This window comes from Panicum virgatum, chromosome 3K, assembly GCF_016808335.1.
Source record: "Panicum virgatum strain AP13 chromosome 3K, P.virgatum_v5, whole genome shotgun sequence".
Taxonomy (NCBI): domain Eukaryota; kingdom Viridiplantae; phylum Streptophyta; class Magnoliopsida; order Poales; family Poaceae; genus Panicum; species Panicum virgatum.
Genome location: NC_053138.1, coordinates 53,688,226 through 53,704,578, shown reverse-complemented (window position 1 = coordinate 53,704,578; position 16,353 = coordinate 53,688,226). Strand labels below are relative to the sequence as shown.

At 45.1% G+C, this 16,353-nt stretch overlaps 1 protein-coding gene across 2 annotated transcripts; it reads left to right on the top strand.

Annotated features, from left to right (window-relative positions):
• The first annotated feature begins 10,696 nt into the window (after positions 1-10,696).
• LOC120699615 (disease resistance protein Pik-2-like) lies at positions 10,697-15,636 on the top strand. 2 transcript variants are annotated; one of them, XM_039983621.1, is made up of 5 exons: positions 10,697-11,863; positions 12,782-13,866; positions 13,944-14,780; positions 14,946-15,060; positions 15,192-15,636. In XM_039983621.1, exons 1-3 carry the CDS (start codon positions 11,055-11,057, stop codon positions 13,949-13,951), a joined length of 1,902 nt encoding a protein of 633 aa, XP_039839555.1. In that variant the 5' UTR covers positions 10,697-11,054; the 3' UTR covers positions 13,952-14,780; positions 14,946-15,060; positions 15,192-15,636. The 2 variants fall into 2 exon arrangements, with proteins under 2 accessions (XP_039839555.1, XP_039839554.1); XM_039983620.1 differs by having other exon boundaries at positions 10,699-11,863; positions 12,782-14,780.
• The last annotated feature ends 717 nt before the right edge of the window (positions 15,637-16,353 follow it).

The following is a 16,353-nucleotide window of genomic DNA, read 5'->3' as shown; positions in this document are numbered from 1 at the left end:
CAAGGAATCCAAGGAGGGATGGCCAAACCTTTGGTTCGACCAAACCACCTCTGACTTCCTTCAGCTTCCACTTCTTCCTCTTTAGTGATGGTTTGTGCAAACACACTCCTCATACTCTCTAAGTTCTTGAGTTTGATGAATTTCTTTGTTGATCACTAAAACTAAACTCATTGAACCTTGCCAATACACTTTTGCACTCCATGCGCTTCCATAAATAATCTTGCATACTCTTTATTCCTCGCATTCATTCTAGTTCTTGTGAACATATATCTTCATAGGGACCCCATGCTATCTAAGTAATTGACTAATGTGATATGATTGGATGAATGGAACTATGCTCTTCCTTGCAAAGTACTTGGGATTTCTTTTTTAAAAAAATCATCAATAGTTTGTCTCCTCAAAATAATGAAAATTCCTACCAAAGCCAAAGTTAGATTTTCATTCTCAAACCTTCAAATGCAGTTTGACTTTGCTTTGAGTTTTGTCAAATTCTTTGACCTTTGGTAGAGACGTGTCATATTCTCATGATCAAGATCACATATACATCCACTCATATGCTATTCTTCTACACTGAAAGATATCAAAATATTGTCATCCACCCACAAAATAAAACTCCATGACATACCATGACTCTTTCTCTCTAAAGTGACCATAAAGAATGTGGGCTATGCAAAAAAATAAAATAAAAGATGCATACCCAAAGAAGGTATGCCACATGCTCAAAAGGCATGTCAAAAAGAGAGAGAGAGAGAGAGAGAGAGAGAGAGAGAGAGAGAGAGAAAGAAAGATGCATACCCAAAGAAGATATGCCACATGCCCGCAAGGCATGTCAAAAAAAATAAGAAAAGAGAAAGATAGTCCACATCCATGGAAAATAAACAAAAGAGAGGGATTATGCAAAACAGTTCGTCCACCCTTCACCAAAAATTCCCACACACTTGCACATCTTGATCAGATTGTATGACTTGTTTCTGCTTGGATCTTATTTTTGACTTAACAACATAAGCAAAGCAAATATGCCTTTTTACTCCTACCCTGAGCTCCACACAAGCGTAATCAGATGATAGGAGAAAAGAAGGCACAACTTTGCCTTGGTGATGATCCAAAATAAAAATAGTGATTCGAGAGAATAATTTGAGGAGCAAGTCTATTCTTTTATTTCAAAAATATAAAACCCAAGTTTCCAAGCAGGAAGAACCAGGAACCTGATTTCTGCATCGTTCCATTCTTCAATTACCCATGAAAGCATGGTAGCCACTCAAAAGTTTACAGAATTTGGAAGAAGCTTGGAATAACTTGTATGCAGGTTTCATAAAAAGGAGTTGCATCCACCTTAGTCCTTCAACCTTTAATCGAGGACGAGCAAAGGACTAAGTGTGGGGGTATTGTTGACGGTCGTTAAGTGCAAAATATGACCGTCAACTATACTCACAAGAGAAGGAAAACCATGCCTCTTATTCACATATTTGTATCACTAACCTAGCTCCATAGTTGTTTTGGAGAATTATTGATTTCAGGAGCACAAGTCCGGAATAAGAAGAAAACACGAAGAATACACAGATGAAGTCACGAAATATCGCGTCCTGCGTAACAAGAGCAAAAGAGGCCCACCTGACAGTCCAAACCGACCAACCAAGCCCCGGCACCGACCATCTGACATCAGGACCCACCAGGCAGTGCACTAGAGAAGGACAGTGGCCAGAGGCGGTGAAGTAGGGCCGGCCGAACCAGCCCTGCTTCCCATCCAGATGCATTTTGGCGAGACGATTGATCTGATCCTCTAGAAGTCGGTTTGCAACATTACCATACAAGGAGATGGCGGGAACCAACCTCTCCAAACTATATAAGGGGCCTCCCACCACTCTCACCACACACCACAAGAGAAGAGGAAGAGTTCCACTCCAAGGCTTAGGCCTAGTACTTAGAAAATAGGGAGAGAGTGAGGGGTAGTTCGGAGGGGCGTCGGCATGTCGGCGCTCTTCTCCGGCCTTGTACCTCGACGGATGCTTCCTTTCTTAAGTAAGTATTCATAATCTTCTATGGTAATTAGTCTTTTAGTAAAGTAAGTTTTATTCTTTATTTGCTTGCGGGATCATCATCTGTTCTCGTGATGAGTGCTCTAGTCCGATGGCTCGAGTCGTGGACGGAATCGGGGCTAGAGTAGTAATCGGTAGCGTAGACGTGGTGTCTAGGCTAGAGGTTACCGTTGTTTGCATACCTTCTCCATGGTCTGTCGGGGTAGGCGGTAGGTGGTGACAGCTCTGCCTATCCCTTGTAGTCCCCACATGAGGGTTGGGTGTAGAGCTAATAGCCGGATACTCTTGGCAGACCAGGAGTAAGCTGGTGCCCGAAGTAAGCAAGTAGAGGTAGAACTTAAGTTACTAGAACTCTAAGCCATAGGAATCCCCTCTATCCTCGCCTACCTACCTCTTATTTGTCCTTGGACGAACCTGTTAGAAGGCTAGTACCTCCGTTCCCCGTGGAAATACGATACCCTTGAATACTCACGGGTGAAGTGCTACAACGGTATTTCCGTACGCTTGCGGATTATTCTGTGAACGTTAAGAAATACCAACAGATACTGTTCATATCTCCTCAGGGAGATCACCTAAAGTACGTCCTGCAGATCTACTACAAGGCCAGCAACAACGGAGTTGAGAACGAGACGCTCATCCATGGCCTCTGCATCGCTGTTTCCCTAGGAATCAAGCGCCTCCTTGCCTACGGCGACTCCAAGGTCATCATAGAGCAAGTCAACAAGAGCTGGGACTGCACGAAGGAAACGATGGATGCCTACTATGCAGAGATACGCAAGCTCAAAGGCCACTTCGATGGGAATGAGTTCCATCATGTGACAAGAAATTTCAATGTTGCAGCCGACGTAATCTCCAAGCTCGGCTCCAGACGTGCGTTGGTTCCGGCCGGCATATTCGTCCAGGACTTGCGCAAGCCGTCCATCAAGATACTAGACCCTGATCAACCCAACCAGGGACCATCAGGTCAGACCGGCACAGCTGCCACCGACGTCATGATGGTCGACGCTGAAGACGACTGGCGCGCCCCCTTTATAGCTTTCATCGTCGACCAGATGGCGCCAGAGGACAGGATCGAACATGAGAAGATCGCCCGGCGTAGTGCTAACTACGTCGTGATAGGCGAAGAGCTGTACAGAAAGGTGGCCTCCACCGGCGTGCTCATGAAGTGCATCCTGTGGAGCGAAGGAGTAGAGCTCTTACAAGAGGTCCACACTGGGACATGCGGCAACCATGCTGCCTCCGCCAACCTCGTCGGCAAGGCATTCAGGTCCGGCTTCTACTAGCCCATGGCTCTGGCCGACGCAAAAGAGCTCATTCGACGATGCAAAGGATGCCAATTCTTCGCCAAACAACAGCACCTCCCAGCCCAGGCTCTGCGAACGATCCCACCATCCTGGCCCTTTGCTATATGGGGTTCGGACTTGATCGGCCGATTCAAGGCTTCCCCAGGAGGCTACAAGCACATCCTAATCGTTGTAGACAAGTTCACCAAGTGGATCGAGGTGAAGCCGTTGATAAGCGTCAAGTCTGAGGAAGCAGTCAAGTTCATTGAAGAGATTACGCACCGCTTCGGCGTGCCAAACAGAATCATCACTGACCTCGGATCAGCCTTCACAGGCTCGCAGTTTTGGGTTTCTTCCAGGACAACATGATTGATGTCTACAACTCGTCGGTCGCACACCCCTGGTGTAACGGCCAGGTCGAAAGAGCCAACGGCATGGTCCTCCAAGCCCTAAAAGAGAGCATCTTCGACAACGCATCAAAGTAAGCCACCAGGTGGCTCGCCGAGCTACCTCACGTGTTCTGGGGTCTCCGGACTCAGGTCAGTCGCACCACGGGGTTCTCCCCCTTCTTCCTGGTCTACGGGTCTGAGGCTATCCTCCCCACTGATGTCACATTTGGAGCGCCAAGGATCCAATACTACGACGAAGGAGAAGCAGAGAAGACTCACCAGGTCGACCTTGACAGCCTTGAGGAGAACCGAGGTCAGCACTCCTCTGGCACGCTTGGCACGAGCAGCAGCTTCGCCGCTACCATGACCGCAATGTCCGAGAGCGCACCTTCAACGTGGGAGACCTAGTGCTTCGACATATCTAGAGCTCCAAGGACATCCACAAGCTCTCCGCGCCATGGGAGGGCCCATTCATCGTGACGGAGGTCATCGGAACTGCTACCTACTGGCTCAAGTGGGGAGACGACTCCGGCGTCCCAAACCCATGGAACATAGAGCACCTATGCCGCTTCTATCCTTAGGAGCCCATGCTAGAAAGCTATGTACCACTCCCTTGTACTTTTATGCAATTGAATAAAGAAGCCTTTTTGGCAAACCTTTTGCCAGACCACATGTTTTTTCCCAGCACTTCTACTCGACCTTGTCAGCAAACCCTCCCCGTCACCCTCTCCTAATGCTCAGGGGCTCGGTTTTCCCAACCTAAGGGTCAGCCTTGTGCGCCGGGGGTTCCAAATTACTTCTGTGTGTTTTTCTCTTTAACTGTCGCTCCTTCGTTATGAGCATTCGCTGCTTTTTGGTTGTGAAACCTCGAGTCCTAGACTCACCCCCGCGTGCCACCTACACGTAAGCCTCCACGCTGAGCTGTGTAGTCTGTAGTAAGCTGTCCTCTTCGTGAGTAGTGGTCAGCGGAGTTGGTACCTTGCAGCTTAAAGAGTTTCGAGTACACATAATGCGCGGCAGGCACGCTAAGAGGCGACGCTTTCGATAAAGCAAAAACATACAACGCTTTCACGAGCCCTGGCTAAGTTTATGATTAATCATGGCAGTTTGATACACCAAGTTTCATCTTGTTTTTACAGCTCTGCCAAGCCCCTCGCAGTCATGCTCAGGGGCTTGGGCGCCTCTACGACGGTTCTTCAGGCCTTCAGCAGGTCGGCGTGCCTCAGCAGCCCTGCCAGGCCCCTCACAGCCATGCTCGGGGACTTGGGGCGCCTCTACGATGGTTCCTCAAGCCTTCAGCAGGTCGACGTGCCTCAGCAGCCCTGCCAGGCCCCTCGCTGCCATGCTCGGGGGCTTGGGCGCCTCTACGATGGACTAACGGCCTCCTCGAGGTCGGCGTGCCTCTGCGGCCCTGCCAGGTCCCTCGCATCCTATGCTCGGAGGCTTGGGCGCCCCCACACAAACCCCATGGGCATCTCTGGAGGTCGGCAAGACCCTATCGCTACAGTTCACCCCTCGCATGTCATGCTCGGGGGCTTGAGAGACAGGGACGCAAGTTTGATGGCAAAAAGATGTGTTACATTCTAACATGGGAGGACTTGGTCTTCGACTAATTACAAGATACAAACAGGTACACCACCGTTACGGAGGTGCTAATGATCCAGATCTGCCCTACGCGACTTTTGCTATGCTTCCTGCTATACTAGGTCGCATCGCAAGTTTTCTTCTAGCTTCCGGATCCTTGTGAAGACTTCCCTCGCCGATAGCTGAGGGATCCCCTTGCCGGCAGGCTTTATCCAACACTGACTACCAGCTCGGAGCTCCAGCATCACCTCGGGCCTCGCACATATCCAACGATGTGGCCGGCAGAAGAGGCTGATCGAGGCCTTCACTATTCGCAAGCATTCTTCTAGCTCCAAGCTCTTCAAGACTCTTACTTCATGTTCTGGTGGACGCACGCATGCCTGCAGCTCAATGTAACTACAGCTGTGAGGATCCTTCATCTCCTACTACCTTAGATGGTGCTTCGCCTCTCGGGTGATACCCCTATTTATAGCCCTCGCCAGCCCAGGCTGTGCTTATCCACGGGTTGCTGCTGGCAAGTGAAGTCCGGGCTCTTGTTCGCCCGTGATGAAACATGGCGCGCCTCCATTACCTGATGACAAACCGGCCGCTCTTGTTTTATCCGGGTGGAACTCTGGCCAGTGACTACACAGTGCCCCCTATGACTCTATGCATCGATTCTGAAGATGGCGCTTCGCTCCAAACCACATGAAGACAGTTATTGACCATTGAACCGATTATACTAATCGCTTCAATGGTCGGGGGCTACTCCTACGGACTACGTCTTGCGCCGCCTTCCTTCTTCTTCCTTCGCTTCGACCTCCCGGAGGAGTACCTCCGACGGTTCGGCACTCGACCTCGCTACACTCGGCATTTCTTCTATTTTGAGCGTCGCGCACCCTCTCCGGTTTGTTGATGTCAAGACTTCAGCCGGCTTGATTCAAGCTTCGTCATGACGCCTTCAAGACCCGCTTCGCCTACACGTCGCTCGGGGGCTTGAGGGATAAGGGTACCCCATGGGTCCCCACCGACCAGACTCCCGGCCGCCCCTGACAAGTGGGGCCGGCCTGTCAAAAGACCCGCCGACCTGCCAGTGGGCCCGCCCGACCTGGCAAGCGGGCCCAAGGATGATGAAGGTTTGGCGTGCAAGTCAAGACGCCGGATGCGGCGCCAACCAGTCCGGATATCATGGGATCTTGTTTGTAATCCGAAGTAGATAGACTCTAGATTGTAACCGACCTGAGCCCAAGGCCCACCGACCTTGTAAACCCTAGTCTGCCAGGCAAAGGACATCGACTCTCTTGCGCACAGCAACCCAGCAATACAAACCACCAAACAGGATGTAGGATTTTACTCTCCGGAGGCCCGAACCTGTCTAAAATCCCTTGTCTCGTGTGCTCTTTGCATTCACCATTAGCGTTCTTAGTCCTGCGATCCCCTTTACCTATGAATCAACCACGTGGGTAGCCCCCTGTGGACTGTCCGGGCCTCAAAATCCGACACCGTCTAAATTGACATGCAATTCCACATGGAAGAATCAAAAGCTTTTGCGGAAGCATTTTTTCCGGTGCCTCTTATTCCTAGGGCTTTTTTACGGTGGTGGTATAAGGTATAAGTATTTTCTTGGAATGGGTAAATCTGTAATTATAAAAAAAATATGTTATTTTTGGTACTGCAATTTTTTTCTCCGAACGTTGTTTTCCCACGCATGACGTTTTTCACTTTTCCACCGAGATAAATTTTCCAATAATACCCTATACACTGCCACCCATGTATACCACCTATACCACAAGTGCAAATTTTAGTGGTATACAATTAATCTCAACCGTCGGATCCTTTCATACTAGTCCTTTTCAAATAATGGTATAGGGTGGTATGGTGCACCGTAAAAGAGCTCTATTCCTAAGAGAGGATATGATTATTATGTTTTTTTCTGTTCACGCTCTTTGGTCACTAATTTGTGTTCCTTCTATCGACGAAGGAAAACTTGTAGGCCTCCAAGTATATATAAGCGTACACTTCATCCTGGTGTGGAGTTATTGGTGCATAACTCCTGTCAGGATATTCAAGTACTAGTGTCATGAAAGGTGGTTTTGGAATCCTGACAAGTTGTGCATTATTGGAAGGGCAAGACAAGTCACCATGCATTATTTATTTACTTGTCTTTGTAACACTGATTGTGGTAGTAGCCTTTTTCCTGGTTCCTCTTATTCGTACAACGTAATATTATGTTGATCTCTCGATTCGTCAAAAAAATTATGTTGATCTCTCTTTCTTTCATTGCTTCTATTTTGACCTCTATTTTGTGTTGTTCTTTCTATTGCAGATGCCAACTGTAATATAGGGTTCACGGAATCAATGGTATCCTATATGTAGTGGTGGTTTCCTTAACGTATCGAATGACAGACTAGTTATGGTTTCCCGGTCAGAGTTAGGACTTAGGATATATGGGTTGCAATACTGATGGAAAAATCACCCCAAAGACACAGAGAATAACATTAAATTTTTCTTGGATGGACAATTTTTCAAATCGAACGTAATATTCCCTTACCAGTTCAAGTTAGTGTTAGTTACTGTCTCGGTACACATTCTCTATATTTTGCTTATACTAATATGGGTTATGCTTGCGTATAAACGTGCAGCTATCACTGGATTCTGCTAGTCATTCGCGTTGACAGTTCAAATGTAAGTGTCCTGGACTCAGAGAGGGGAAACCCCAAGGAATATGAAAGCATAATAATGTTGCTCAAGAAGTAATTAAAGTCATCGCACTATACTCTCTCCGTTCCAAATTACTTGTCACTGTTGACTTTTGATCACAATATTTGACCATTCGTCTTATTCAAAAAATTATGTATACATTATTTGTCTTGTTTGTGACTTACTTCATCATCAAAGGTATTTTAAGTATAACTTGGTGTTTTACATATTTGTACTAATTTTTTGAATAAGACGAATGGTCAAATGTTGCAATCAAAAGTCAACAGTGACAAGTAATTTGAAATGGAGGGAGTATATGATACTTATATATATCATGGAATAACTTATTTATTCATTTTCTTTGGACGGGCAGGGTTTGGAATGAGTACTTCATCAAGAAGGATCCAGGTGAATGGAAAGAAGAACTGCACAGTCGCTACAACTTCCCGGTAAGTAGTACTAGGCCGCACATCTTTATTTCATTCGTTTCGTTAATTAGCACTATCATGCTTGATGAATTCTCTTTTCTCTTAATAAAATGCCTGAGATATATGCACACAGCTCATATATTCATGCATGGCCACAGATAAAAAACGAATTCTTCACGACCTTGAAGTACGTAAATAACTTTCACAATTTTTTTACTAGCATTATTTGAGTTGAGTTTTATTCACAAATTTAATTTAACTGATGATGATTTGATATATATACTACAACTCATATATTCGTATTCTCTTTTTTCAAAGATCGATTGGACGTAGGACTCCTAGAAAAAGGAACGCATACAAGCAATTCAAGAGCACTAATTGGCGGGATTTTTTTGGGACGAGGTTATAAATCCAAAAGGAGAATTTTATGGTTGGTGAATGGCCATGGATTGAAATAGTTTTATCTATTTTGTAAGATATATAATGCAAGCAAGCACTCATGTTCCCATTTTATATGTATAGTGTTATACATTTTTTAAGATATATGACTAAATTGTGTGTGTACATATATGCTCCTACTTATATTATATATAACTAGCAAATATGCCCGTGCGTTGCTACGGGCAAAGACCAAATATGTATTATCACACTTTCACGATAAACATAATTTTATGCAATATTTATGCTATTTTTTAGTTACATAATTAAAAGAGTGATAACTGTAGTTTCACGATCACGTGCATAAAAATATCTAAAAATATAGTTACCCTATACAACTTTTATATTCTCTTTTTCCACGTGCGTCCTGCTTTCTCTTGAATTCAGTGACCAATAGTCAAACTCTTCTAGCCTTGTAATCCCAATTTGTTAGTGAAAGAATGGAGTCAACCGAAACTTTTGTGTGCGGAAAAGCTGGAGAAGAAATCAAACTTAATTATATTTTCTTTCAGAGGAAATTTTGTTTCAGAGGAAAATTTTGTGAGTTTTTAGCTCGTCTTGGTGTCGGTCAAGGACTCTAATTAATATATTCAGTAACGGCAAGAAAATATATTTGATATCCAGGACGACCAGGGCCAAGATGAATGAATGAGCACAGAGTGAGATAACCTACATCGTGCATGCTGTTGCTTCCGCATGGTGGGCTCCACGAGGGACCTTATCTACCTTCAACCAGCACCAATCCGTTTATTCTTTTACTCTTTCCTTCGCATCTCGTCGAGCTGGAGCAACGCATGCAGGAGCGCTTCAAGCGGTGGCACGTTGGGCGGCGAGCGAACTTTCTGCTAGCGGACCTCGCCAACGGAGCTCGTGCGGCCGGTGGGACTCCCGCGCTGGTATCTTCGTTGGCCATCCCCGCTACTGCCTCTTGGTCGCCGAAAGTGAGAGAGAATGACACAGCTGGCCCTCCAACCTCGCTGCTTCGCACCGTCCACCTTCTCTCCATCTCTACCACCATCAATTTATTCACGTCCACCTCGTCTCGTCCCCTCGATCCTTCCCGGCCTCCTTTGTAAGGAGAAACGGACAGAAAAAAAAAACTGTGTATGCGGTACGAGGTGGGAGGCTGACGGACGAAACCAATAGGCAGAACTCGCAAAGGATTACTTACTCGCTTTAGAAATAAAAAACCGTGTACGCGGTACGGGGTGGGAGGCTGACGGACGAAACCAATAGGCAGAACTCGCAAATGATTACCTACTCGTTTTAGAAATAGGTATAGATATAGATAATGTTGACGTACAATATATATCATCGTATAATACACATAAGAAAACCTCTTTCAAATGAAAAATAATTGAATAGAATAGAAAATAAAAAGTAGAAGAAAATAGAAAAGAAAAAAAACTTTAACGTGGGGATGGAGGACTTTTAGTCTCAGTTGTGTTACGAGCCGGAACTAAAGGCCCTCATTAGTCCGGCAGGCGTAGTCCTGGCTGGGTTGCCGGGACTAGCTCGTTCACAACCGGGACTATATGCATCATGCAAGCATGATTTCCACTAGTGTAGGTAGGAATTATTGATAAACCAGAGCTTGAAGAAACTTCCATGATACCAAATTCCTTTCTTTTTGAAAACTACACCAAATTCCTTTCAACATTGACGTGTGGGGCGACTTGGCCGACACGGAGTCGTGGAGTCAAGATCAAAAGGCGAAAGGATATCTCTTTAATTGGAAACAGCTAGGAATCTTTCTGACGCCAAAGCAAGCGCACACTAGGAGGCAAAATAATGGCATCACAGTACCTTTTGTCCTATCAGCTTTTGCAAAAGGAGATGCTTCTCAGAGAAAACACACTAAGCCAAGCCATGATAAGTTTTCATCCTGTGTTTTTGCTCCAGTGAAGGCTGTAGAAATCGTTGGTGTCCTGGTGAACACTGGTCAAGAGATGTTCTATTCATAAATCCCCTGCTGCTCTTGTGCTTCTGTGTTCCCCCAACTCCACTATCATTGCCAAACTCGCTCACTATTCCACATTTCCATCTCCATCTTGTGCTTCTGTGCTTTTCCCGCAAGAATGCCAAATAAACCAAGCGCCATCTCCAACCCTGAGCTTCAAGCACCTTGACGGCCTCCTGCTCCCAAGCTATGCCATCGCCGCTCGTGCACACACGTCTCAAGGGCATAGCTACAGAGAGCTCATTGGTGGCAGGCAAATGGAGGCTGCTCTTGTGAGTGCCTCCACAGGGGTGATGAAACCACTCCTGTCCAAGCTTACCAAGCTGTTGGAACATGAGTGTGTCAAGGTCAAAGGTGTGGGCAAGCAGATCAGGTTCCTGAGAGATGAGCTGAGCGCCATGAATGCCACACTCCAAATGCTCGCCGACGTAGAGCAACTCAACCCACAAATGAGAGACTGGAGGGACAAGCTACGCGAGCTAGCCTATGACTTGGAAGATTGCGTTGATGCCTTCATGGTTCGCGTTGACAATGAGCGTGATGTGCCTTCGGGCTTCATCAAGCGGTTTTTCAGAAAGTTGAAGAAACTAAAGGAACGCCATGAGATCGCAAATGAGATCGAAGAACACAAGGCATGTGTAATAGAGGCAAGCGAGAGGCGCAAGAGGTATAATTTTTTTGAGGCGACTTCCATAACTAATACTTCTGTTGTTGACCCACGGCTGCCAGCGCTCTATGTGGAGATAGATAAGCTTGTCGGCATTGATGGTCCAAAAATGGATATCATTGAGTGGTTAACCGCAGAAACGAAAGATTCTTCAAAAGAACTTAAAGTGCTATCACTTGTTGGTTGTGGAGGTATTGGTAAGACTACTCTTGCAAATCAAGTCTACCAAAGTGTTAAAAGCCAGTTTTCCTGTGCGGCGTTTGTGTCAGTTTCTCGAAATCCTGACGTCAAGAAGATTCTAAGAGATATGGCTAAAGGACTCGGGATCACTGATAATACACTGGATTATGATGAGCAGCAACTCATTAATAAACTGAGGGAACATCTCATGAATAAAAGGTAAGGTCGGTCATCGTGTCCTATCAAAAAAAGAAGAAGAAATAACCATAAAAGGAAATGCGAGTGCTACTCTTTATTCCAATATAAGAATCTCATACAGCGATCCATTAATTATTTGTAATTTGCATGGTTTCCTAAGTATATATTTTCCTTCTTTTGTTAGTTCATGGAGCAACTACTGAAGTATACATTTCTACACATTCAGTCATAATTATTTGTTGTTTATTCCTAGAAAAAATAATTCCAACATCCAGTTTTATCGATTTATTGTTTGACAAGCCTTGTTTCTCAAAATCATGTCCGCTGAGGAAATAATTGTGATCCTATTACAACAATTCCACATTTCTACTGATGATTTAATGATGTGAGTGAGCTTCAGTATTTGTACTATGGAATCCAACAAGGATTAGTCACTAGAGTTTTTTTGTAACACTTACACCTTGGTCTATGCACCAATCTAGCTATCTGCACTTTCCAAGCAGTGGCAGACCCATTCCTAATAAGATGGGTATTCGAACTTAAGAGCTAAAAAGATTGTACACACAGTTTTCTTCTGCTTCTCTTTAATTTTCAGAACCCACATGCAAGGTGCCTAGCACCAGTGTCACCAGCGGCATGAAGATGTTGTTTGCAAAAGTTGAAATGTTAGTCAGCGGCAGCGGCCATCCTTTTCAGTTCTAATACGTTTTGCATTGATGATCAAAGAATTCATAAAGATATTGTTTGCGAAAGCTGAAATGTTGTGTTTACACATGTTAGGGTATAATAACTAGTTTTCAATTTTCCGGTTCCTAGATATCATCATGCTTCAACATCTTAGCATTTCCTTACCATGCCACATTTAATGCTACTGACACGTACAATTCTAACCTTTCATGCTTTCAACACTAATTGCATCTTTGTTAAAATCATTTGCAGGTACCTTCTTGTAGTTGATGATGTATGGGACGGAAAACCATGGGAAACCATCAAGCTTCCATTAGTGAATGAAAATTGCGGGAGCAGAATAATCACTACGACACGTAGCATTGCAGTTGCATCATGCTTGTCTTCCGAAAGCAATAATGTTTATAAAATGAAGCCTCTGAGTTTTGATGACTCCAGAAGGTTGCTTTTTAAAAGAGCATTTGGTTCTGAAAACATAAGCTTTACTCATTTGGGCAGCGTTCCAGATGAGATATTAAGAAAATGTGATGGTCTGCCTTTGGCAATTATTGCTATATCTAGCATGTTAGCTGATCAGCACGCAAAATGTGAATGGGACAGGGTATTAAATGATATTGGTTCTGCGCTTGCTAAGAAGCCTGGTGCTGAGAATATGACAACTATATTATCTATGAGTTACTTTGATATTCCTCACCGCCAAAGAACTTGTTTGTTGTACTTGAGTGTGTTCCCGGAAGATTCTGTGATCGAGAAACAATGTTTAATCACTAGATGGATTGCGGAGGGCTTCATTCAAGAGCAAGAAGGACGAACTAAGTATGAAATCGGTGGTGGTTATTTCAATGATCTCATCAATAGAAGCATGATCCAACCTATTGATGTAGAGTATGGTGAGGCGGAGGCATGTCGAGTTCATGACATCATTCTTGATTATCTCAAATGCAAAGCTGTTGAGGAAAATTTTGTAACTTCATTAGATTCTGCAGAGCATGCATACACTTCAGAATACAAGATTCGTAGGCTTTGTCTGAACAACTGCAATGAAGAACATGTTGCCCTGTGGGGAAGTGTGGTTCTGTCTCATGTTCGATCAGTTACAATATTTGGACAGCCTTTGCAAACCTCTTTGTTGCGATCCGCTGTGGTTCGCTTGTTGGACCTTGGAGATTGCAGTGACATGAGTGACCTTCATCTTTCAAGTATTGAAAAGTTACTTCATCTGAAGTACTTGCGTGTAAGTTCATGTTCAATAACAGAGCTCCCTGGGAAAATTGGAGAACTGCAACATCTTCAAACACTGGATGTACGCTACACCCGAATTAAAGAACTGCCCCCAGGTATCGCAAAGCTCCAACGACTGGCGCATCTATATGTTGATTGGGATGTTACTTTTCCTGATGGAATGATTGGACAGATGCTTAACTTAGAAGAACGGAGGGCATATGGAGTCCAATCATACGAACAACAGAAGTCGCTGCAAGAATTCAGTAAACTAACAAAGCTGAGGACATTAGAAATTAGATGCAATTTGACTATTCCAGATGGCTTGGAAGGAATGATCCAAATTGTGGAAATTTACATATATCTGGAAGCTTTACTATCTTCATGCAACCTTCATAATCTATATATCATGAACTTTCCAGGTGGGTACCCACTGTCGTTGGATAAACGGCACCCTCCTTCTCCATGTAGCCTACGGAAGCTCTGCTTCAAGAGATGGGCCATCTATAAGGTGCCAAATTGGATGGGCTTTCTTGAAAATCTTAAGGTGTTAGAATTGGTGATCATCAAGGTGGGCCCAGAAGATATTGAGACCCTTGGAGCAATACCCAGCTTGCATTTTCTCAAACTAAGCACTGACGGAGGCACTGATGGAAGCATCGTCATTCATCCAAGCAATGGATTCAGATGTCTGAAATACTTCTCCATATGCATCTATGCTTGTGGGACCTCCCTGGAGTTTGAAGTGGGATCAATGCCAATGGTTGAGCACGTCAATCTTGAGTTCTCTGTGCATAAGGAGGAGTGCCTGAATGGTGCTTCGAATTTGGGCATCCATCACCTCTCGTCTCTCAGCAAGTTTGAGGTCACACTTTCCAACAATTACGTTAGCCACGATCTGGTGGAAGGTGAGGATAATTGCACCGCCAGATGTGTCGCAAGCGTCATTAATACTATTGAGACACTTCCCAATTCTTCCGTTAGCTTCAAGCAATGGTGGGATGAGGATGAATGTGAACATTTCTTAAGGGTAGGTTCTCTTAGAATTGCAGGCTTCGATGATTCCTTGTGGTTCTCATTTGTGACTACCACTTATTTCCTTTTCTACTAAGAAAACAATCTGCTCTTAAATTAAACAATATATGTCACTCCTGAGTCCTGACACTCTTGTTTATTTATTTTACTTTTCTTATAGAGTTGGGGGGAGTGCAATCAAAGGATTGGGGAGTTATTAACTTGAGTGCCTTAAAAATTGTCAAATTGATGAGGAGCAGATGCAGCAAGTAGCAGCTGGAGAGACTGAACAAGAGGTATGGAAGGTCGTACCTGAGGGTGCTACCGTGATAGTCAGTTCATTCTCATCCTAACAACATGTTGTTCCCTCACTCCGTGTTCTCCATCAACCTCCCCAAATTCATTACCTCTATTGTTTTGCACACAGACTAAAGAGGAAGAGGATGAGCAGACCAGTGAAAAAGAAGTGGGGAAGCAACAAGACAATGGCCCCAGCAATTAGAATGCTGTAAGGGTTGGTATCTTCTATGCAAGTTTTCCAAGACTGAAGCTGTCTAGGACTTCCCTTTCAACATACCTCAGCTTATTTTCAGCACTGAGTATACGCATTGGATTTTTAAGAAATTGTTACATTGGCTACTTTGATTCAGGATGAGCTAGCTAATACCTGCACGACTGGGAGCCATCAGCACCGCTGTAAATTTGTAGGAAGTATCTGTTTTCTTGGATCATGGTGTGTGTATAGGATCTGCAAGACATTTTGTCTGGTGTCAGCTTCCTGTTAAGTCTCTACCTTTTAGAGGTCCATAAAAAAACAGTGTGCCGTTTTATGATATACTTATGTGCTATGCTGTTGCGTGATTTTAGTGTCACCCTTGGTGAGGTTTGTTCTGGTTCACTCTTAATTAGACAGTGTTTCGTTCGTAAATGCAAATGCAAACGGTAATGAAATCGAAGATGCTTCTGCAATCTGCACGGCCTGCGCCCACGTGAAAAATATGGAATGCTAGTTTTAGGAGGAAATTGTGTTGACCTACATATTGGCCACAAAGCCCACACGTCAGTGTCTGTGAACAGTAGCACCACCCCTAGGAGCTCGCCGATCCCAGCAACATTAGTATATCTAGCTAGAGGCAAATCCAACCAATACCATTGTAGTCTTACATACATGAGCCTGTCTCCACCTCAAATGATTGAGATTTACCCATCTGTCAATCACTTTTTTTAGCCGTCGGATTGCACATCAACAGCTGAGATTCATTTTCCTCTTCCCTACACCCTCTCTCATCTTATCTCCTTCCTCTCGACGCATGCCCTCGACGCTGCCTCGTCTCCTGCCTCCCACAACACCGCACCGCCTCCTCCACATAGCTCCCCCACCACTCCCACCTCTCCCGGGCTCCGGCAGCCTGCACTGCCGCTGCCAAACCGCCCGGACCTTTCCTTTCTTCTTCTTTCTCCCTCTCTCGAGCTCCCCCGTCGTTCATACCGCCCCCGGCTCCGGTGGCCTTCGCCGCCCCCGCCGCCTCCAACGCCAAAACCGGGGGTCCCCCGCCGCCCGGCTCCGGTGGCGCCCACACCGCCTCCGC

Excerpts from the sequence above, each read along its gene's own strand:
- LOC120699615 (XM_039983620.1), top strand. The coding sequence starts at position 11,055 with ATGGAGGCTGCTCTTGTGAGTGCCTCCACAGGGGTGATGAAACCACTC. Across the intron at positions 11,864-12,781 it reads GAACATCTCATGAATAAAAG|GTACCTTCTTGTAGTTGATG; the intron begins GTAAGGTCGGTC and ends AATCATTTGCAG. Across the intron at positions 14,781-14,945 it reads AATGTGAACATTTCTTAAGG|AGTTGGGGGGAGTGCAATCA; the intron begins GTAGGTTCTCTT and ends CTTTTCTTATAG.